Consider the following 22,918-nt stretch of genomic DNA (forward strand, 5'->3'; position numbering starts at 1 on the left):
ACAAGGGTTCTATAAGCCTTTTCTGGACTTGCTGGCTCAAAGATAGGTATCTTGGTCAATAGCAGCAGCAACCCGGGGGGGGGGAGGGAGGGAGGGGGAGGGGAGGAGAGGGAGGGGGTGGGGGGAGGGGAGGGGAGGGGGGGGGAGGAGAGGGAGGGGGTGGGGGGAGGGGAGGGGAGGGGGAGGGGGGGAGGGAGGGGGGAGGGGAGGGGGAGGGAGGGGGAAGGGGAGGGGGGAGGAGGGGGGGAGGGAGGGGAGGGGAGGGGAGGGGGGGAGGAGAGGGGAGAGGGGGGAGGGGAGAGGGGGGAGGGGAGAGGGGGGGAGGTGGGGAGGGGGGGAGAGGGGGGGGAAAGGCGGGGTGTTCCTTATTATTGTTTCTATTTGTTTTCTATGGTTATGTAACTTAACATTGTGTTAATTTAAGTTGTTAATATGTTTTGTTGTTCATTGAGGATGGGCGAATGTTTATGATTGCTATCATTATTGTTATTGTTGGTATTTTTTTACGGTTCGTTGCTGTTGTATAAATACAAAATTTTTCAATAAAAATTATTTTAAAAAACCAAAAACAAAACGGGTGAGACTCCTTGGAAAGTGCTGGGTGAAGGAGTTTGGGCCTGAGCCAGACATTTAATATTGGTGTGAAACAGAAACCATTCTGTGTCCATTCCAAACTTGTAATGATCCAGTCAGTGTTTGTTTTAAAGTAGGGGGATTTCGAAATCCCAGTTATTTGCTAAGAGAATAAAGCCATAAGATTCCATGGTTTTAAACAAACAGAAAATGCGACTATTCAAGAGTCAACAAAGCAAACATTGATACTTTAACATCCAGGATTTAACATGAGGTAAATATAAAGTAACAAGCAAGCTATGATCGAACACAAACTGCACACCAAATGGAAGACTCAAGCAAGACAGATCCCACAACCTTTCTCACCAACCCACCCACTTACTCACTCACTGTGAGTCACAAATATCCTTAAAGACTCTGTCTTCCACGCAAAGGATTTCAGCTCCTCCATTTAATAATAATAATCGCTTATTGTCACAAGTAGGCTTCAAATGAAGTTACTGTGAAAAGCCCCTCGTCGCCTCATTCCGGCGCCTGTTTGGGGAGGCCGGTACGGGAACTGAACCCGTGCTACTGGCATTGTTCTGCATTACAAGCCAGCTTTTTAGCCCACTGTGCTAAACCAGCCCCATAGAGGTTATAACCTTTGATTTCTCTTCAACAACCTCCCGAACTCAGACTGCTCCCTTAACTGAAGCTCATAGAATTCATTCAGTTCAGAAGGAGGCCATCTGGCCCATCGGGATTTATTAGTCTACACCCCAGTATCCAATCACCTGCATGATTCTAGATACCTGGCTGTATGTACTGAGCAGACAATCACTTCAGCTTCCTTGAATTGACACTGCTCCTCAGAGAGCCTTTCTGAATCCCAACTCCCAGCCGTAGTGAGCAACCATACCTCCTGGGCTTTCTGAGCTTGGCCTCCTCAGCAGCATTGTGCTAATGGCAGCACTACAGCTGCATGGAGCCAATCCTCCTCTTCATCTGCTCCTGATTCCCCTTCATGTGGGCTGTCTTTGATGCCCTCCCCCCCCCCCCCCCCCCCCCCCTCCCCTTGCAGCTCCCAGGCTCAGGTCTTCACTTTACACACTCGATCATGTGGGCAACTTCCAGGTCTACACACTCGTCCCATGGTAGGGTTTTCACTGAAAAGAAAATGCTTGAAATCATATTGCGAGCATGTGTGGTCTGTCTTTGGGAATACTGGGGAGGTCCAGACATGCTGGGAGCTGCAGCCCTTGGCCTCCACCCCGAAAACACATATGAATCCAAAAATACAAATTCCCTCACCTGGACTGGAGGATCCCGGGCTCAGTAAACCTATAAACGTTTCTTCAATCAAGTAAACATATCATTTTGGGCTAAAGCACTTTGCCACCCAGAAGCAACTATATCAATGATAGGAGCTGCAAAACACTCTTTTAGAAAATGTGCATTGATTAATTAGCAACCCAATTGCCCCGGAATACACAACATATACCCTTCAGCTGTTCCCCGGCCAAAAATGGCCTTTTGCTGTCAGCTATCGATGAGGCTGCTGCTGGGGCATGCATTAAGAATATTTGTTTGTGATTTGTCTGTAGTCTGGATGTTGATCCTGGCCTCTGAATGTGCTGGTAAATGTGTGGTGAGTTTAATTTTAGTCGACATTACAAATGTGTAACTGAATTGTGAATCATCGCAGGTTGCTGAACAAATTAAGCCACTCCGCTATGAGCATTGGCCTCAACCTCCCCAACAGTTTAATTAGCCAATAAACTCACCAGAAAGTTAGGGCTAGAACTTGGCAGCTAACCTGACCCTGTTGACAAAAACCTTTCTGTTCCTGAAAGGCAACTCAAATTCTCCGGCCCAGAAAATTTACAATTGAAACTGTGGAGTCTTATTTCCATGTTTGCTCTTTGAGATTTTTAATGTTTACATTTTTATCCTATTTTTCTTTTCTGTTTCTTCTTTCTTTCTCCCTCAATCCAATCTTTCTTTACCTCTCTTTTTATTTCACTTCTGGACCTGATTTGACTCTAAATCACCAAATTTCCTTCTCCCTCGTTTCTGTTTCATTCTCAATCCTTAAATCTTGTTGCTTAAGGAGATAAATTATTGATCCCATGGTTCATTGAGGTCCCAGATTTCTCATTATCCTCTTCATGCTGTTGTCAGCTCACACTTCCAACATATTACCCCATCAAAAACATTTTGAGTTGAAAAGGGCAGCTAAATTTGGGAGATTGGTCTTTTCTGAAACTATCTTTAGTGAAGTGCCGAATAATGTACTGTGGAACACTGTTCTTTATGCAGTGGCATAGTGGCATTGTCGCTGGATCAGAGAACCAGAGTAACGCTTTGGAGACCCAGGTTCAAATCCCGCCATTGAAGATGGTGAAATGTGAATTGAATAAAATCTGGAAATAAAAGTTGAATAAGTCTAATTGGTTCAATAATCTGGTTCAATAATGCCCTTTAGGGAAGGAAAGTTGCCGTCCTTACCTGGTCTGACCTACCTATGGCTCCAGACCCACGGCAATATGGTTGACTCATAGCTTCTTATCTGCCCTCTCAAGGGCAATTATGGATGGGCAATAAATGCTGTCAGAGCCATGAACAGATAAAAAAAAGTGTGGATGAGGCCTGCCCATTAGTGTTGCCCCTTTATTTGCTAATCTGGCAGACGGGATTTCCAATCTGTTCCAGAACCTACCCACCTGAAATGCACCAGTACCAGCCCGTACCAGCTCCCCGAACAGGCGCCGGAATGTGGCGACGAGGGGCTTTTCACAGTAACTTCATTTTGTTATGGGTCAGTGTTTCGAGAACCCCAAAGTGTATCATGGAGTTCACCTGACCCACAATTTGTAATAGATTGAAGTATGGGGAGCACACGGCCCACTCTACAGGTGTGGTACAGCAGAAAAGGACAAGTATTTTTTAAAGCAAAGCAATGTTTATTCTATGAACGCAAGTTAACCTTTTTAAAACAAACAGTGAACATCTAAGCAACCATGAATTCAAATACAACCCTAAAGATTACAACCCTAAATAACCCTGTAAACTGTCCTTTTAACATCCAAAAGACTTAACAAACCTTCAAACAGGAGCACATTAGGTTTACATTCAATACTGAGACCTTTTACAATTCTGGGTTCACCAAATGATCCATAGATAGTCTTTGGATGTCAGAGATCAACAGTACATCTCTTGGTTTAAACGTCAGATGCAGCTCACTGAAAAACACAGACACCCCCAAGTTTTTTCTCAAACTGAAACTAAAAAGCAGAAGTAGAGCTCAGCTCCACCCACTCTGACATCAGTAACATGAACAGCTCCATTTCTTAAAGGTACATTTCTTAAACACCCATTTCTTAAAGGTACATTTCTTAAACGTCCATTTCTTAAAGGTACATTTCTTAAACACCCATTTCTTAAAGGTACTCTCATGTGACAATTTGAAGCCTACTTGTGACAATAAGCAATTTTCATTTCACTTCTAATGAATAGAATGAAAATCTGGCAGGATGTAAATTCCGCCAGATTGCGACAGTGTGGTGCAGACTGCGTCGGGGCAGAGAATCCCGCCCAAGGTTTGGCTGGCAGTGTAAAGAACTCTCTCCTCCACCTTCACCCTATTTTTATTTCTATCAATTTATTTTAATTTCTTCCATTGATTTGTTTTACCCTCAGCATTGTCCCCCCCCCCCCCCCCCCCCCCCCCCCCCCCCACCCCTGCCACCCCACTTGGGCTATCTGCTCCCTGTTTCTAGCTGTCCTTTGGTGCACAGATTACCTTTGTTCTGCTATTAACACATTCTAATCTCTTAATGTGCCACCATCAACACCCTTCTTAACCTGGATCACCTCCACTTACATTCCTTTTGTCATTCTGTCCAAGACATCTTTGTCAGTCTCCAGCAATGGCGGGCCCTCTATACAGCCCCACTGCTCCTCGCATCACCTCCTCCCCCCCCTCCCCCCCCCACAACAGTATAAATCTGACCCTATTTCCAGTTCTCCCTCGCGTTGACCAAGAGTCATCCAAACTTGAAACATAAGCTCCATTCTCTCTCCACAGATGCTATCAGACCTGCTGAGATTGTCCAGTATTTTCTGTTATTGTTTCAGATTCCAACATCCACAGTAATTTGCTTTTATCTTTGCGTTAGAGAAATTATGTGTTGGGTGGGAAGCATATGACCTGTCAGGACCCGAGTGAGGACATATTTGCTCTGTTTTCGGTTTGAATGTGAAGAGGTTACTTTCAAGTGCACATAGTCACATGTCGGGGTTGAATGGGGGATGGGGAGGTTATATTTGGCTAACACCCCTAGGAAGAGGCCACTGTATTAATCTGTCCCTGACAATGCATAGTTTTGGAATTGAACAACAGTTTAATCTTGTCTTTTACAAAGTTGTCATTCAGTGTCTTCCGTTTTGCATTTTGACTGTCTGTTGCTGTATGTTTGTATGTATGTATGTGTGTGTGTGCGTGCATGTCCTTACCTGTGTATGTGTATATCTGTATGCGTCCTGTGTATGTTGTGTTAACTTTCCAAGGGATTTTCAATATCTTCAGAACGTGGTCCTGTTGCTGAAAAAGGTGAAGAACAATCAACAAAAGCAACACCGTTACCGAAAGGAGGTTAGGCGGCCTGCTTGATCAGTATCTGTATGTGTCGGTGTCACAATCCTGACTGACCTTGTGGATTAACCAATAACTGCAGTGTGATTAACTAAGTATTGTAGTAGAGATGACCATGTTAGCTACTTACTTTCGTAATTGAATTGAATTCGTTCACCATCTCATTAGCAGCTCATTCCTACCAGATTGAAGTAGTTATTTGCTGGGTTAAAACCTGGACCTCGATAACCTTCACAAGAAAATTAACCATTTCATCAGAAGGATTAATGCATTTGTACTCGGGTAAGAAAGACATTGGGGGTTCATTACCCAATTAGTATCTGCTCTCTGATCCCCGACTTAATGGTTGGCTGAAAGTGACCTCGAGGGACCAATAAGCAGAAATAATTCATACAAAAACTGAAATATGCTGAACTGGCGAATTGTTTGTCTTCTCTTGGTGGAGTTTCATAAACTCAGTTATCAATTTCTCAAGACAAATCCAAGATCTCCATCAGCCGGAGTTAAGAGATTAGTGACCTCTCTAAGTCGAGCGCCTCTCTCTGAGACCAGCCCGTAAGAGGAGATGGAGGAAAAGGTTTGAAGATTTGTAGCTGGATATCACACTGAGGAAAGTGGACATGAGGACGAGCAGGTCCTCTGAGGAAGATCAAGTCTGAGGAGGCAGAAGAGTTGCCACGGCTGTACCTGAGTCATTGATAAAGCTTGCTAATCTAGAGAAGGGTTAGACCCTGAGCCATACAGAATGGAAGGTCACTGAAGAACTTTCCTCTAGAACTTGAATTCTTTTAAAGTAAATCAACCTCCACATCGAGGAGTTGGAAATCGTTGGTTCACTGCATCAAATCTTCGAGTGATAAATCTATCTCTGGTGCACAGCTGCATTCTCACTGATTGGCAAGACAGATGGATTCTACAGTTAGCGACAGTACAATAGTTTCACATTGAATAGGCTAAGAATACTTAGTGACAGTGGGTTGGGAGGAGATTAAGTTTCCCCACTCACAGATCATAAAGAATGATGTTAGAACACATCAAATAAATTTGAATGTGATTAGCCATTTCCAATGTAATCAATTGGAAATGAGAAATGCTCTTTCAGTGCAGTGGAATAGTTAAACTATCACATCAACTTTACAGTGCAGAAAAAAGCCATTTGGCCCAACCAGCTTCTTCTGGTGTTTGCACTGCACATTGTTTATAATTTTGGAAGCTGTAATCTAGACGTTCGGAACTATATAAGGTTACAATGTAGTTGGCTGCACTGTCAGAAAGGAGTCAGCTTCTTGACAAATGTTTGAAGTGGGAGTGTCGGGGCTGAATTTTCTCACAGTCATTAAGAATTAACATGTTTCACAACAGTGCCTCCACTGGTGCAGGTTTTATGAGAATCGGCTTACTAATTGCCTACCTCTGCATTCACCATCCACTTAAGGATCACTGGTGCAACTAAAAGGCAGGGGGGCCAATGGGAGGGCGAGGAGGAATATCCTCCTGGCAGCTACATCGGGAGGGGGTGAATGCTGCTGAAGAAGAAGAAAGACACGGGGCACCTCAAAATGGAGGTACTCACAAAAAGCTCAATTTCAGTTTGAGAAAACAAGGCCAGACTTTTGAGGGGCATTGAAATGACGAGGGATTTTAAAAAATAAATTTAGGGTACTCAATTATTTTTTTCCAATTAAGGGGCAATTTAGCGTGGCCAATCCACCTAACCTGCACATCTTTGGGTTGTGGGGATGAAACCCAAGCAGACATGGGGAGAATGTGCAAACTCCACAAGGACAGTGACCTGGAGCTGGGATCAAACCTGGGAAATATCAATCCCTGTCAGAAAATAGCCTTGATTGAAGTCTTAGTTGTGTTGTTTGGCTGCCAGTCTCTCTCGCGTGAGTTACCGATTCCAGCAGCAACCTGCTTTTCAGAAGCCCACTTCGAGATGGGACCATATCAGGATGCTATCCCAGCCGGGATTTCTGCTATTTTCCGAGCTCCCTCTCCTCAAAACCTACATCCAAGGACTTGAAAAACTTCCCCCGTGGTGTCTGAAGAATGCTGGAGTAACAGAAATGTGAAGCGACGAGCAAATGTTTCATTATTAAACATTCAGACATGCCATCTTGATACCTACTATAGAAATGGGAAAAGAGGAAAATAGTACACATTTTGAATTGTGACTTGGCTTGAGTTTGGTTGGTCGATTCATGGTGTGAGCTGAAGTATTGAACCATAGCACCTCATCTAATCTTCACATTTGAAAAAAAGAATTTGACCACGTGCGCCGCATTTTATGTAATATTCATCACTCCCATTTTCATCTTTCAATCCTCATGTGTGTGGCCTGTTTTGTGTCGACGTCTGTAGATTGTGCAAAGTTTTCATTCAACTGTTGTTGTATCTTGCGCACTGTGTGTTTGCAGAGAGAGAGGCAGAGGTCCCAGCAACTGTTCCCCGGCCAGGTAATGTTTGCAGACTGAGTAATGTGAGAGAGAGAGAGAGAAAGAGTGAGAGAGCAATGGTGCCTATGTCTAAAAGAAAGGTGAAAGAGAAAGACAAAAGAGAGATGATAAAGAGAGAGAATGTGTAAAAGAGAGAAAAAGAATGTATAAGAGAGACAGTGAGTGAGAGAGCGAGAAAGAATGTCTGAGGGAGACAGTGAGTGTAAGAAAGAGAGAGAGAGTGTGAATAAGTCTGATACTGAGTTATTAAATTATACTGCAATTAATACATTACTTAAAGGATCTATCTGTTTTTTATTTTAAAAGAACTCTATTTGATCTTAAATCTAATTACATTAATGATGTGTTTTCCCAATGATAATTCTTTTCTTTTAGCAGAGGAACTTCCAACTATCCAACTGCCTAATGATACCCAGGGTAAGTATTGTTATCAGGACTCAAGCCCTTACTGTATAAACGAGTGACAGAGTCTGTTAGAATAGATAAAATCAGCGAAAAAGAACAGGTTTTTAAAAATATTTTCCATATAACTTAGAAATGTGATATGAAAGGCAGACTTTTTATTCTATTTTGTTGTTTTTTTAAGCTCCAAAAAGTGATGGACTCCCCCCAAAGCCATTGTCAGTGCTTGGTAAATGCAGTTCCAAACAATACTAACCTGTGCTAAAATGTAGGCCTAACACCATTTGTTGACTTGTCAACATTTTTCAAACACATCACCACCAACTTGTTACAAATAAGAAGTTGCCACACTTCGCGTAAATGAAAATAAAAATATGAGGCTGGATTCTCTGCCCCGCCGTGCCACATTTCTGTTTTACCCCGCTGGCGGGTTGCTCCGTTATGCCAGCCGCTCAATGGGGTTTCCCGTTGTGGGGCTGCCCCACGCCGTCGGGAAACCTTCAGGGTGCCGGAAAAACAGAACAACCGCCGGTGGAGAGTCTAGCCCATGATTTCTGAATCTCAAATTAGGAGGATGGTAGTAATGGAAAAAAAAACAGCCTAGGACATGCTGTTACGGGATGTAATGGGAAGAGACCAGGATAGGATGTTATAGGCAGTGGTGGGAAAACACAATACAGGCCAACAAAGGGAGTGATGGGGAAAGACAGGAGAATTTAGGATAGCATAGGATAGGAGGGGACTATTTGGATAGACAATAGGATCGCGGTCTAACCGAATGGCAACAGTGTCGAGCGCGTTTAGCCAAGTGATTTCCGGTGCTCACAACGAGGAACGCCCTGCCGAAGCCGCACTTAGTCCCGTTTCTGGCCACCTTGGCAGTGCCTGGCTGTCACCTGGGTGCCAGTGCCAGGGTGCTGGGCTGGCAATGCCAAGGTGCCAGGTTGGCAATGCCAGGATGCCAGGTTGGCAGAGCCAGAGTGCCCAGGTGGCACCAGCAGTGTCAGGGTGCCACTCTGCCCAGAGGCCAATCACCAGGAGCCTCCGGTCTGCTCAGTCAGAGGGGGATTAAACAGGCTAATCAAAGCCAATTACGTTTGAAGACCAGTTCAAGATTGAGGGATTTCTTCACCGAAAAGCTGAAGACATCAGATAGCTCTCTGGATATGTTGAATGAGGCAAAAATCCTGGAGTCATTCAACACGAAGTTAGACACTTTACTAGGAGATGGTAAGATTGAGCTAGATGGGCTGAGTGGCCTCCCTTATCCCATACCTCGCCTTGTGAGAAGCTCATCTCCTTATTGGGGAACTGTTGGTCTTTTGCGAAATGATGATTGTTCCACTAATGCAGGTTGTAATTCATTACCAGCAATCGGAAATCACTGATGATTGTGACCATTGTGAAGTTGCTTTGTAATAAACGTAACTACTTGGGGAGAAAAGGATTGATAACACTTTTGTCCTATTGGAAATCTTGTCCATCATATTTTTATGTTGTCATTTATTTCCTGTTATAAATTACAACAGAAAATCCAAAAGTACTTGAAGAAGAAATTTGAAGAAGGATCATACAGGCTCGAGACATTAACTGTTTCTCTCTCACAGATACTGCCAGACCTCCTGTGTATTTCCAGCATTTTCTACTTTTACAGTACTTTATAGTTAATGAAGTACCTTTGAAGTGTATTCATTGATGTGATGTAGGCAGCCAATGGAAGGGTTGGTAGCCAATTTGCCCATAACTAGCTCCTTCAAATAGCAATGTGATAAAACCAGATCATCTGTTTTTGATTAATGCTGATTGAGGGACAAATATTGGCCAGTACAGCAAGGAGAGATCTCTTCTATAAAATAGTGCCATGGAATCTTTTGCATAGTTTGAGATCGCAGACAGGGCGCCATAGAGTCACCGAGTTTTTACAGCACAAAAATAGGCCCTTCGGCCTATCAGTGTAATGTCTCCCTCTGAAAGTTAGCACCTCCCTCAGCACGGCATTGGTTTTGTGCTCATAAGTTCTGGAGTGAACCCAGAAACTCTCATTCAGTGGCTAGGATGATGCCATGCCCTCTCCATGGTGGGGTCATTCTCATTCTCTCAGGATGTGAGCTTCACTGGCAAGGCTGGCATTTATTGCTCATCCCTAATTGCACTAAATTCTTTGTAGCATTTTGTTGAGTGGCTTGCTAGGCCACTTTAGAGGATACGTTAGAACCAACTTTGTTGACCACACATCGGATTACTTTGGATACATGAAGTGGAGACATCCAAAGATTACTTTGGATATATGACACAGAAACAGGCCATCCGTCCACTCCACTCCAGGCTGTTGTACATGCTCCACTTGAGGCACCTCCCATCTTTTCTCATCTAAATCTAGCACTGTAATCCTCTATCTCCTTCATCCTCGTATGCCTCCCTAACTTTCCCTCAATTGTATTCACTTCATCAACTCCTGATGGTAGCAAGTTCCACGTTCTCTGAGAATGGAAGTTTCTTTTGAATTCCCGATTGGATTTCTTGGTGACTATCTTATATTGACATTCTCCAGTTATGTTCTTCCCCACAAGAGGATGCATTCTCTCTGTATATACTCTATCAAAACCTTTCATAATTTTAAAGACCACTAACAGGTCACCGCTTTGTTTTCTTTTTTTCCAGACAAAGAGATGCATTTCTTATATCATGTTTGTAAATTTTCCCTGTATGTTCTTCAGTGCCTTCCAAACCCTTTTTAAGTAGCTATATAATGGATAGACTAGACAGGGTAAAGGCAATAGATTTCTTTCCTTAAAGAACACTAGCAGTGTCATTACAATAATCCAACATCTCCATGGCCAAGTTACTGATGCCAGCTTTTTTTATCTCGAGAATTTTTAAACCAATCTCAAATTCCCATGGTGAGATTTGACTCCGCAATCTACTTGATTGCTGGACAAAGCTTCTGGGTCAATGATCCAGTAACATAACCACTGCATTACCATGTCCTGGATCCACCATGTTATCTTTCAAATGGGACATTAAACCAAAGTCCCATCCACCTCTCAGATATGTAGGATCCCACAGCACTATTTTGAAGAACAGCACTTGACCGATCTCTAGTGCTCTGCCTAATATTTACCCAACCAACAATACTGAAGACAGATCACCTGGTCATTATCTCATTGCTGTTTGTGGGATCCTACTGTACATTTGGCTGTCGTATGCCCTACATTATATCAGTGACTACACTTCAAAATTAATTAATTGGCTGACAAGTGCTTTGCGATGTTCTGATGACATGAAAGATACTGTATAAACGCAGTCACTTTCTTTTGCAATAAACCCAGTTGCAATTTTGCAAGAGTTAGCACATATGCAAAATCTTCCCAGCTTTCTTGTGTTATTTGCATTCGATGTGACCATCTCCATCATGACCAGCTTTATTACACCGCAAGTAGAATCTTTTGTACAGGGTTGATATCATTGGGTGGTTTGTTGTGTCCCATCGGGGGGGCATTTGAGTTAATAATACTTCAGTCTTGTTGCTAAGATGTTAACAACCAGAAGAAACCTTCGCACAACTGAGGACTTGCCAATCCTCCAGGATTGTTCGGGAATCTCCAGGATTTAAAGATTTACCTTTGGAAACACTGCACCTTGGAGAAAAATGAAATCATAGCAGCATTTTATTGCATGTTGTTTATATTTTCTTAGAGCACTTTCATTTATCAACTGTTAACAAATCAGAGATGACAAAAAATTGGCTGTTTGCTTGAGAACCTAGAATCGTCGAATTGTAGAGTCTGTTCACTTTAGATTCATTATGGGAAATCGGGGCCTTTGCAAAGACGGACATGCAGGAGAATTGATGCCGTGTGCGTGAGGGGTCGAGGTGATTGGGGATCGACGGATCGAGTGATGAAACCTCCAGTCAAGTCCAACCCAGAGTGTGCAACCTTACTGTTAACCCCATGTTAATGCTGAAACTTCCTGTGTATCTCAAAACCTTGGTTTGACCAGTATCTGTTTCCAAAATAGACGAAAAGCCTTCCGATTCTGCAATGGCCAGGAAAGATTCGGGTATGTCTGCTTCTGAACCAGCTGAGACGACACTTCGCCGCAATTCCAATATGTACATTGATGCATTCAAGAGTTCTTAATGATGCAATTTTAATTCTCTTTGGTGGCATTGCTGTTGAAATATGTTGGGAGGAATTGTAGATGGCAGACAATTCCAAGTTGTGCTAGTGCTGTGGGAATCTGTCAAGGTCTCTTAAGCCCGAAGGCACTGACACTTGTTTCCCTCTCACAGAGTAGGAATCGCTTTTCCCCAATATCTACCCAACCCCCTTTTCCCACTCCACGAGTTGCACTATCCGGCTTGACTCTTCCCTGGAAGAACCTCCTTCTGCTGTTTCCTGAACTGATGTGCCATCAGTCTTGGAGGGAGAGGCTACTGCTGTCCACAACGGCAACAGCATCAAGTATTGAAATGGTCCACCAAACCTTTCAGTTGTACAGGAATAGGCAACAAATGCAGCTGATACTCACATATCCAGTGAATTAATAAAAAAATGTGATGTTGGATGACATACTCAAACATCTATGGAATGAACACAGTTTGTAAATCAGGGCGGGCCGATCAGAAGAGCCCCTAAAATAGTATATGACGGATAACCATAATTACTCTTGGGTTCGCACCCTCCCCAACCCAGGATGAGACCAGTAGACAATTTAGTCCCTCAAGGGTGGAGGGGTAGACAGTGACATAGTGGTATTTTCAGTGGACGTGACCTAGAGATCCAGGGCAAGATCTGGGGACCCAGGTTCAAATTCCACGATGGCAGATGGTGATATTTAAATTCAATAGAAATCTGGAATGAAAAGTCCAATGATAATCATGAAACCATTGTCAATTGTTCTAAAAACCAATCTGACTTGCTAATTTATTTTAGAGAAGAAAATCTGCTATCCTTACCTGGTCTGGCCTTCATGTGACTCCAGATCCACAGCAATGTTGTTGAGTCTGAGCTGCCCACTGAAATGGAGGATTCGGGATGGATAGTAAATGCTGGCCCAGACAGCGACACCCACATCCCCTAAATGAATCAAGAAAAGAAAAGCCTGCACCACCATTCGATTTGATTATGGTTGCATTGTGCGTGATCTTTCCAAAAGGGAACAAAGTCCCCAAGTGAGCATGTTTAGCCACATGTTTCCTGGCACTTGCAGTGCCGAGAAACACGTGGCATTTCAACACGACTCTTATTGAATAAGGGGCCTAAACAGGGAACGTGCCGCTGAGGCTGCACATGGCCCCGTTTTTCATAATTGGGAGCTCCGCTCACCAAAACTCCCGGTTGTAGCGAGAGATCGGGATGACATTTCTAAATGGCATCCCAATCTCCGAGGCTCCCCAAAAAGTCCTCAACTTCCCCCCCAGCCCAAATGCAACACGTGAGGATCCCTTAGCCCCCACTCCTCCACACCCAGTAACCCCGGCCCAATCCAACATGTACAGAAATGTCAGCTCGGCACCCTGACAGTGCCACCTGGGCACTTTGACAGTGCCTGGCATCCAGGTGGCACTGCCAGGTTGCCCAGGTGGCAGCAGCATTGCCAGGACACCACCCTTCCCAAAGGGAATGCAACTGGGGGCCTCTGTTTCCATTGGGGACCCCAGGAGTGCCATTCCATCTGGTCCCCGATTGTGGGAACCAGTACCAAATGGTGCTCGCCTGAGCTCCCCGAGGTGAAGGGATTGAATCCTAAAGCCTCAGGTACCTTAGGAATCTGCACATTAGAGTAAGTCTTACTGCCTCACTCTAATATGTAGATTTGTCAAAACATTATCCTGCTCATTGTGGATGGGATTCCCCTTGCACAATCTCACGAGACGTTGTGAGCCAGGTAGATCCCGGGAGCGGGGTCTCCTGGCTTTCACTGGCCACACTGTGCCACGGCGAGCTGTTTTTCCGGCGCAGTGTGGCCAGAAGATCACACCCCTTGTTTTTAATTCCATCTACTCTTGATTCCATATTCCTCCAACTTCTGAGTTTCTGAATTGTCACCTCTGTCTTAATGTCCTGACAGTCCATAGCATCGCCTGAACCGAGCTGCCATTTCTCCAGTTGAAATGTTTAGCAATGTGCATTAAATGATGCACTAACAAATTGTTCATCTCCGAGCACATAATCGCTTGCCTTGTTTTTGATGAAAGAACGCATCAATATATATATTGACAGTTGCTGTACGATTGTTGTCATGTGAACTTCGAACCATTGTGTCCTATTCAGGGTGTCGTCACATAACCTGACATGGTCCTTTGTCAAACTGATTCCCTTGAACCACAATCCTATAAGTGTCCCAACAATCCATAACCAACACCTTAAATGCAACAAATTGAAATTGTGTCCTATCCCAAAGCTAACCTGTGTTTTAACAGCACGATTTGAGGAGCTCAGAATGAAGAAAACACAAATAGCAGAAAGGAATATCTCAGCATTAAATCTGTGCATAGAGCAGATTCTAACCTATGTTTTTGTTTGTTTTATGGCTGGGCAGTTTGGTCCTGTGGAGAAACAGCTACAGAGGAGATGGCTAAACTTGACGATTCAAATCGGTCGACTCTATTCATTGAGAAACCTCAGAGTGGGACTGTCACTGTCGGTGAGTTTAAAACATTATCCAGCGATAGATAACTCGCAAGAGGAAGCCTGCACCCTGATGAATTCGACAAGGAGACTTCATCGGAAAGCCTAACTTGCTTTGCTCTTTCCAGATGTTGTTTGTTTCCCTTATTCTCTGAGCTAATTCTCTGAGCTAAATTTTTCAGCACTGTAAGCACCAGTATCATTCTGGTTTATCTGGACTGTAACCTTGTCAATGCCAAAATGCTTTTCCCAAAAACATGATCCCTGAGTTAATCAAATTTACAATCCATTTTATCTTGTTTTCATACTGAATATTTTACTCTAATCTGTTAGAGCCTGGTAAATTAACGGATTTGATGCATTTGTAATAACTTACGCACAAAGGTATGAATCCAGCCTGTCCCACACAACAGTAATGCTGTATGCATCACACTCTGCAGCCCACAAAGCAATGCGATCTTTTTATAACTTTGCAAATTACAGGCCCCAATGAATCATAACAGAAGGAGGAACATTTATCCCCTTAATTCTATTCTCCAACTCAATTAAATGGTTGTCAGTGTACCTAAATCTCATTTACCTATCTTTGTTCCACATCCCTTGATGCCCTTACTTATCAAAAATCTATCAATCTTTGTCTTCAAAACTCCAGTTGACCCCAACATCCAGAGCCTTTTAAGGGAGAGTATTCCTCATTTTTATTGTGGTGATCACAAGTTAACCAGATGCAACACAACTGAGCGACCACTAGAGGGAGCACGGGAGAGCCATATAAATACATCAGGACAGGAAGTGAGGACACACTCTTCACAGCAGGGGGGCTGGTAAGCAGGACACACAGCAAGCAAAGCTGGTAGTTAGCACTGGAAGGTAGTTCTAGGTCGAGCTCTGGAAACTGAACGAACCCACAATAAAGCATCTTCTCCACACTTGAGACTGCGAGCTTTATTAAGACACGAGGAACAACACATGGTACCTAGGAGTGATTTCAGACGCTTACGACAGGATAACTCAGCTGCAGATACAGAAAGCTCAAAATGGCATGGAAATCTCCTACTGGACATTTGACTGGGGAAGACATCGCTAATTCGAGGATGTGGCATGGATACCCACCTCAGCTGGACACGACTGGTAATGTAATAAATGTCTGGAAAAGGTTTAAACAAATGTTCGATTTTTATCTCATAGCTAATGATGTTGCAGAAGCCTCAGACAAAATTAAAATAGCAATTCTCATCGAAGGGCCTGTCAATAGGAAAGTGTATAATGGATTTAAATACTCAAAAGGTGAAGACAGGAACAGCTTACAAACGTTACTAAACAAATTTGAAGAGTACTGTGAGAAATTTGAACAGGAAGGCATGCTCACAGTCCAACCTGCACAGAGACTGAGTGATGCAAGACTTAAAAAATCACAAAAAGATCAGGAAATCGCGAATGCACAGTACAGATCAAAAAGAAGAAATAACAGGAATTTTTCACAAAGCCAAAATGCTGAAATCCAGTCCAGATCGGAAAGAAAAGGTAACTTACAACTTTTAGAAAGAAAAAACGCTGAAATCCGCGATAAAATGGCGTCGGGGCACATTTTGCAGTCTCTGGTAAACAAAGAACTACAAATCGCGTCTGCGCATGCGCCGGAACCGGAAGTCGCGCATGCGCCGGAACCGGAAGTCGCGCATGCGCCGGAACCGGAAGTCGCGCATGCGCAGTTTACAAAAGATCGCGGCGCCGATCGTTATGCGCATGCGCAGTCAAAAAAAGTCTTCGTCGCGGACCGTCATGCGCATGCGCAAGCCGCGCATGCGCAATGGACACCGAACCGCACAAGGAAAGAAAGCCGATTTGCGCATGTGCAAGTCGTTCCTACGCGTGACGTCATGACGTCTGAGAATCCTGACCACGCCCACTTAAAAGGGAAATGCCCGAAAATTGAAAACAAGACACTTAAAGTGGTAAAACCAAATTTTCTTGCCTCAGAACACAGAAAAAACGCCTGAACTTAAACCAACAGTGAAAAACAACTTGCACAAAACCTTGGAAAAAGCTGCCTTCACCACACACAGTGAAGCGAACAAAAAGAATTCCGAAACAACAAAAGATGATTTGTTTTTCGACGATTACCTCTCAGACATAGCTGAGTCAGTCGGATATGCTTATCACAGCATCAGCGACACGGTCGCAAAGCACAACACGAACCAACTCGTGGTAGATGAATCCAACCAAGATGATTTGGTTTTCAAAGAATACTACTCAGACATGGCTGAGTCAGTCGGATATGCTTATCACAGCATCAGCGACACGGTCGCAAAGTTCAACACGAATCAACTCGTGGTAGAAGAATCCAACCAGGATGATTTGGTTTTCGGAGAATACTACTCAGACACAGCTGAGTCAGTCGGATATGCTTATCACAGCATCAGCGACACGGTCGCAAAGTTCAACACGAATCAACTCGTGGTAGAAGAAGCCAACGAAGATGAAATGGGTTTCAAAGAATACTACTCAGACATGGAGGAGTTATTTGGACATGCTGATCACAGCATCAGCGACACCGTTGCAAAGCTCAACACGACTCTACTCATGGTGGATGAATCCAACACCATGGTGCCATGGCAGCTCGTCGATACATTGGATGACAGCAATACCCAAGACGAAGACGACGCCACACAGAGAGCACAGGAAGACTCCACGGAGCGAGCGATGACAGGCTCCACAGTGCGAGTGATGAAAGACGCCAACAGGGATGCAAGCAAACACTCCCGGGCGGACACCAAGCATGAACAAGACCATGAAGGTAAACCCGCTGTACCTGAGCAACCGCAAGCAGACTATGAAAGTCTACCAAGCTCACAGGAACAAGAAGAAAGAGCGGACTATGAAAGTCCAACACGCTCACAGGAACAAGAAGAAAGAGCAGACTATGAAAGTCCAACACGCTCACAGGAACAAGAAGAAGACAATGCACCTCTGCCCACTGCATGCGAAGACAGTGACAAGGTGATCACACTCAACGTACAGGATCACAGTGAGACTGACAGTTCTCAGCTTGTCTGTACCGAAGCACAGAGCGAAAACAGTGACAAGGTGCTCGCACTCGACGTACAGGATCACAGTGAGACTGACAGTTCTCAGCTTGTCTGTACCGAAGCACAGAGTCGGGCCACCCAACAGTCCAGAGAGACGATGCCAAAAGAAAACATGCAGATTTTGACTCCAGAAGAGGAGCACCTGGAGTCCACAGAGACAATGCCGAAAGAAACCATGCAGATTCTGACTCCAGAAGAGGAGCACCTGGAGTCCAGAGACATCAAACAAAAAGAAACCATGCAGATTTTGACTCCAGAAGAGGAGCACCTGGAGTCCAGTGAGATAACATCAACAGAAATCATGCAGATTTGGACTCCAGAAGAGGAGCGCCGAGAGTCCACAGACACCGCGTCAAATGTAATCAAGAAGACTTTGACTCCGGAAGACGAGCACCAAGAAAGCAAAGATGCGGAATCCAATTCTCCACAACTGATTGATGTCACCTGCACCGATGCAACATCAGATCATTCGCACCACTCGCGAGAAGACGAGCACCAAGAAAGCAAAGATGCGGAATCCAATTCTCCACAACTGATTGATGTCACCTGCACCGATGCAACATCAGATCATTCGCACCACTCGCGAGACGGAATGCTCAATGACTCAAATTATCCACTCGGGACACTCATAGAGTATAACAAGAAAAACAAAAGTCAAAAGAAACACAGCAAGAACAAAAACAACATGAAGCGCGACAAGACCAACAACAATAGCAAGAAGCACAGCAGAAACGAGAACGACAACAGCAAGAATAAAAGCAACATGACGCGCAACAAGACAAACAACAACGTCAGGCACAAAGATAGCGACAACGACAGAGGCAGAAACAACAAGAATGGCAACAAACACAACAAAGTCAGGAGCAAAGATAGCGACAACAACAAAGACGGAAACGACAAAAACAGCGACAAGTACGGCAACGGAAACAACAAAAACAGGAACGACAGAAACAACAGCAATGAAACAACGACTTGTACACAATGGCACTACTTGGCACATGATGGACGATGCCACAGCACACTGCAAAACGATAACAAGACTACAAACATGTCATGGGATGACAACGAATCGCACAAACTCACGTCTGCTCCAGAACAAGCAAGCACACCAGCATCCAAGGCGGATGAGACAATAAATCAACACCACAAGCACAAAAAAAAAGTCCATGCCAGTCAACATCAGTGATGTGACCATGCAAACACCTCGGGATGACGCATTGGGTACTTAAGATAACAAGGAACACCAACAACATTCACAGCGGACTTGCAATATCAATATCACCACGTCATCAACAACAAAAAGAAAAAAAAAGCTCTGAACAAATTCATCAAGTTTGGACTCATAAATGTGTTTATTAAGTTTGGACATATAAATACATTGGCTTTGTTAACTAAGGCAATAGCATCATCACTTGTATAGATACGCATATCATAAGTTACTGTTTTGTATAATTTTCCTTAATGATGTACAGAAACTATGTAATGAGAAAGAGGGGGATGTGGTGATCGTAGATTGACCAGATACAAAAACAACAGAGCAAACACGAGCGGGAGAGCTATAAATACACTGGGACAGGATATACAATTTTCTTTAACGATGTTCAGAAAATATGTTAAGAGAAAAAGGGGGATGTGGTGATCACATGTTAACCAGATGCAACACAACTGAGCGACCACTAGAGGGAGCACGGGAGAGCCATATAAATACATCAGGACAGGAAGTGAGGACACACTCTTCACAGCAGGGGGGCTGGTAAGCAGGACACACAGCAAGCAAAGCTGGTAGTTAGCACTGGAAGGTAGTTCTAGGTCGAGCTCTGGAAACTGAACGAACCCACAATAAAGCATCTTCTCCACACTTGAGACTGCGAGCTTTATTAAGACACGAGGAACAACACATTTATGACCCTTTCTGTGAAAGAAATGGGGTGCGATTCTGCGACCCCACGCCGGGTTGGCGAATCGGCAGGGGGTGGGCGTGATTCACGCGACGCTGATCCAACGCCGGTCCGCTAATTCTGCGGTGACCAGAGAATCGGCACCATTGGTGCCGGTGCGGTCGGCGCGCTGCGGGCGGGGGCCGTTGAAAGCGGTGCCCCCGGCGATTCTCCCCGTGTGATGTGCCGAGTGTCCGCTGAGTTAGGCCGAGTCCCGCCGGCGCTGTTCTCGTATGGTGCCACCCGGCGGGACCGCACCGTTCATGTTGTGGGGGGCAGCTTGGTGTGCAGGAAGCGGGATCTGACCCCGGGGGGGCCCTCCATGGTTGCCTGGCCGCGATCGGGGCCTACTGATCGGCGGGCAGGCTTATCCTGATGGGGGCCTATGTTCCTCTGCGCCGGTTCCCTGTAGCTCTCCGCCATGTTGCATTGGGCCCGGTGTGGAGAAGGAAACCCACACGCATGCGCCAACTCGCGCCGGCCGTAGCGCGCATGCGCAAACTTGCGACGGCCGTAGTGTGCATGCGCAGACCCGCGGTGCCCGTTCTGACGCCCGTATCGGCAGCTGGAGCAGCGCAAGGCTCTCCAGTGCTATGCTGGTCCCCAATGCGGCGCAGGATCGCTGATCTTGGGGTCTGTTGACGCCGGCGTAAAAGCTCCGGCGTTTACGACGGCGTCAACACTTTGTGCCAGGATCAGAGAACCCCGCCCATGCTTCTTAATTTCAATCCTAAATGGTCCTGCTCTAATTTTACAATTGTGCCACTTTGATCTGTGTTTCCACTTACCCTTCCTGAATTGCCTAATGCAATAGTCTCTCTGATACTTCAACACCAGGCTTCTAATGACCATTCCTCAAGTGGAACTAGATAGCCAAAGTCAACATAAACATATGGAATATTGGAGGGTTTAAAAGTAAAACCCATCCTGCACTCACCTGACATCCATTTGGCCGGCAGAAACCAGGAAAAGCAATTCTCCCCCAAGTGACCCTCGTTAACCCAGCGGCACTGAAATTTACCCTTGATAGGAATGTAGGAGTTTAGGACTTAGCAGCAGGATGAGTCATTTGGCCCTTCGAGCCTGCTCCACTGTTCAATAAGGTGTTATCTGATCTGGATGTGGTTTAACTCCACTTTCGTCATTGCCCCCCATAACCCTTGACTCCCTTGTCTATCATAAATATGTCTCAGTCATCCTTGAATATATTCTATGACCCAGCCTCCACTGCTCCCTGGGAAGGAGAGTTCCACAGACCAACAATCCTATGAGAGAAAAATGTTCTCTTCATTCCCAGCTTAAAAGAGAGACCCCCTATTCTTAAACCCTGTCTCCAAGGGGGGTACAGGGGTACATTTTGAGCAGGAGTTGCTGTGGGTGAAAATGGCGACACCGGTGGAAAATCCCACGAGAGCATAGAACAAGAATCTCATTGGCAAGCTCTTGTACCAAGATTTTTCCCATCCCTCAGTGGTGGCGCAATGAGGTTCCCGCCCAGAATGAGTGGGAAATGTATTTGAAGAGCTTCCCCGCCATGTTTCTTGCAGGTAGGGAATTCTCCCCTCACTGATGAGACATCACACATAGGTCATATTTACAACAGTTTCTGCAAAACATGAAGCTGTCGAGCGGAACCCACTGGGGGTGTAAAGGTCAGTATAGCCCCCAAGGGGAGAAGGGCACACTGAGTAGTGCCATGGCACTGCCCCCTGGCACTCCAGGCTGACAGTGCCAACCTAGCAATGCCAGGGACAGGCTCTCTGGGGAGCTCCAAAGGGGAGGGTTTCCTTATGTGTGTGGGGGAAGAGGAGTAGGATTTGTCCCGATGTTTGTTGTGGCAGGGTTCCTCTTGTGTAGGGAGGCACGGGTTTCCTCGATGCTTGTTGGGATGATAGCCGCAATTCTTGTTGGGGGGGGCTCCCCTTTTCTGGGGGGTGGGGGGGGTGGGGGACAGGGTGTGTGGGAGGGCTGCCCTGATGTTTGTTCGGGGGGATTTGCCTCAGTGCTTGTTGTGGGGGTGGGGGGAGGGGGGGGGGAGGGGGTGCCTCAATGCGTGTTGGGTGAGCCCCTATGTGCGCAAAGGGGGTGAGTGTGTTTATCTCAAACGATGATCGGGGCACCCTTTAAAGATGGCACCCGGATTTCTGTAGAGGCAGCATTGTCGGCTCTATCACGCCCTGCCCCACCTGACTGGCGCTGCAAATCACACCCTCAGATTCTTTGTGCACAGAGCGCCAGAGACTCTGGAGAGAAAACCTGGCTGTGCAGCTGGAAAGATACACGCTGGTGTTCTCAGTTAGATTGCCCTCTGACTAATTATGGAAAGTTTCTGCCCTGAATTTTAGATCCTCCACAAGGGGAAAATTCCTTTGTATATCCAACTTATCAAGTCTGCTCAGAATCTTGCATGTTTCAATAAGATCACCACTCAATCTTCTAAAATCCAAACATCCTGGTGCAACATTTCTTCATAAGAAAAGCTCCTCATCCCAGGAATGAGTCGAGTGAACCTTCTCTGTACTGCTTCTTGTGCATTTATATCCTTTTCAAGAAGGAGTCCAAAACTGCACACAACACTCCAGATGTCATCATACCTAGGCCCTGTACAGTTTCAGCAAAACTTCCCTATTTTTATATTCCATTTCCTTTGAAATAAACACCAACATTCCATTGGTGTTCTTCATCACTTGCTGTGCCTCACTACTAACATTTTGTGATCTTGAGATGTGCTCCACTCTAGATGAGTTTAGCTAACTTAGTTCAGACTAAGAATGAAGACTGGGATTTGCCTCGTCTTCACTCCTCACTGTATCAATCATCAAATAGCTGGAAGAGTTCATCATTGCCAATGTTCTCTTGAACAACTATGTAGAAAACTCCTGCTCCAAACCTGATCTTCATAACACCAGGCTTCTAATGCATTTTTTAAAGGTACGGATATTACCTTTGTGGCAAAGGTTGAAGCCAAAGATCTACTGCGGAAGCCAAATGCCAAATGGTTCAAGGGGAAATGGCTGGATCTTGCAAGCAAGGCAGGAAAACATCTGCAGCTTAAGGAATCCTTTGACAGAATCACCAGGGTGAGGAACACACATTTTCCTGAAATAGTTTTCAGTTTTCATTTTGTTGTCTTCTCAGCAGGCACTTGCTTGTTGATTTGTAGCTTCCAGAGATGGCCTTACAAGGT

The 22,918-nt window shown here is 45.0% G+C and overlaps 1 protein-coding gene across 15 annotated transcripts in view; it reads left to right on the plus strand.

Moving 5' to 3' along the window:
• Nucleotides 1–22,918, plus strand: part of mybpc1 (myosin binding protein C1) — a 175,020-nt gene that overhangs the window by 46,039 nt on the left and 106,063 nt on the right. For 3 of the 15 annotated variants that reach the window (XM_038781140.1, XM_038781141.1, XM_038781142.1), the window contains 2 exons: nucleotides 14,617–14,721; nucleotides 22,663–22,811. In XM_038781140.1, coding sequence (XP_038637068.1) covers nucleotides 14,617–14,721; nucleotides 22,663–22,811 — 254 coding nt within the window. Of the gene's footprint in view, nucleotides 1–5,143; nucleotides 5,210–7,629; nucleotides 7,669–8,043; nucleotides 8,086–8,254; nucleotides 8,300–12,090; nucleotides 12,133–14,616; nucleotides 14,722–22,662; nucleotides 22,812–22,918 lie in introns of all 15 variants that reach the window. The other 12 variants (XM_038781127.1, XM_038781129.1, XM_038781131.1 and 9 more) reach the window with 10 other exon arrangements.

The sequence above is a fragment of the Scyliorhinus canicula genome, chromosome 20 (genome assembly GCF_902713615.1).
Source record: "Scyliorhinus canicula chromosome 20, sScyCan1.1, whole genome shotgun sequence".
Lineage (NCBI taxonomy): Eukaryota > Metazoa > Chordata > Chondrichthyes > Carcharhiniformes > Scyliorhinidae > Scyliorhinus > Scyliorhinus canicula.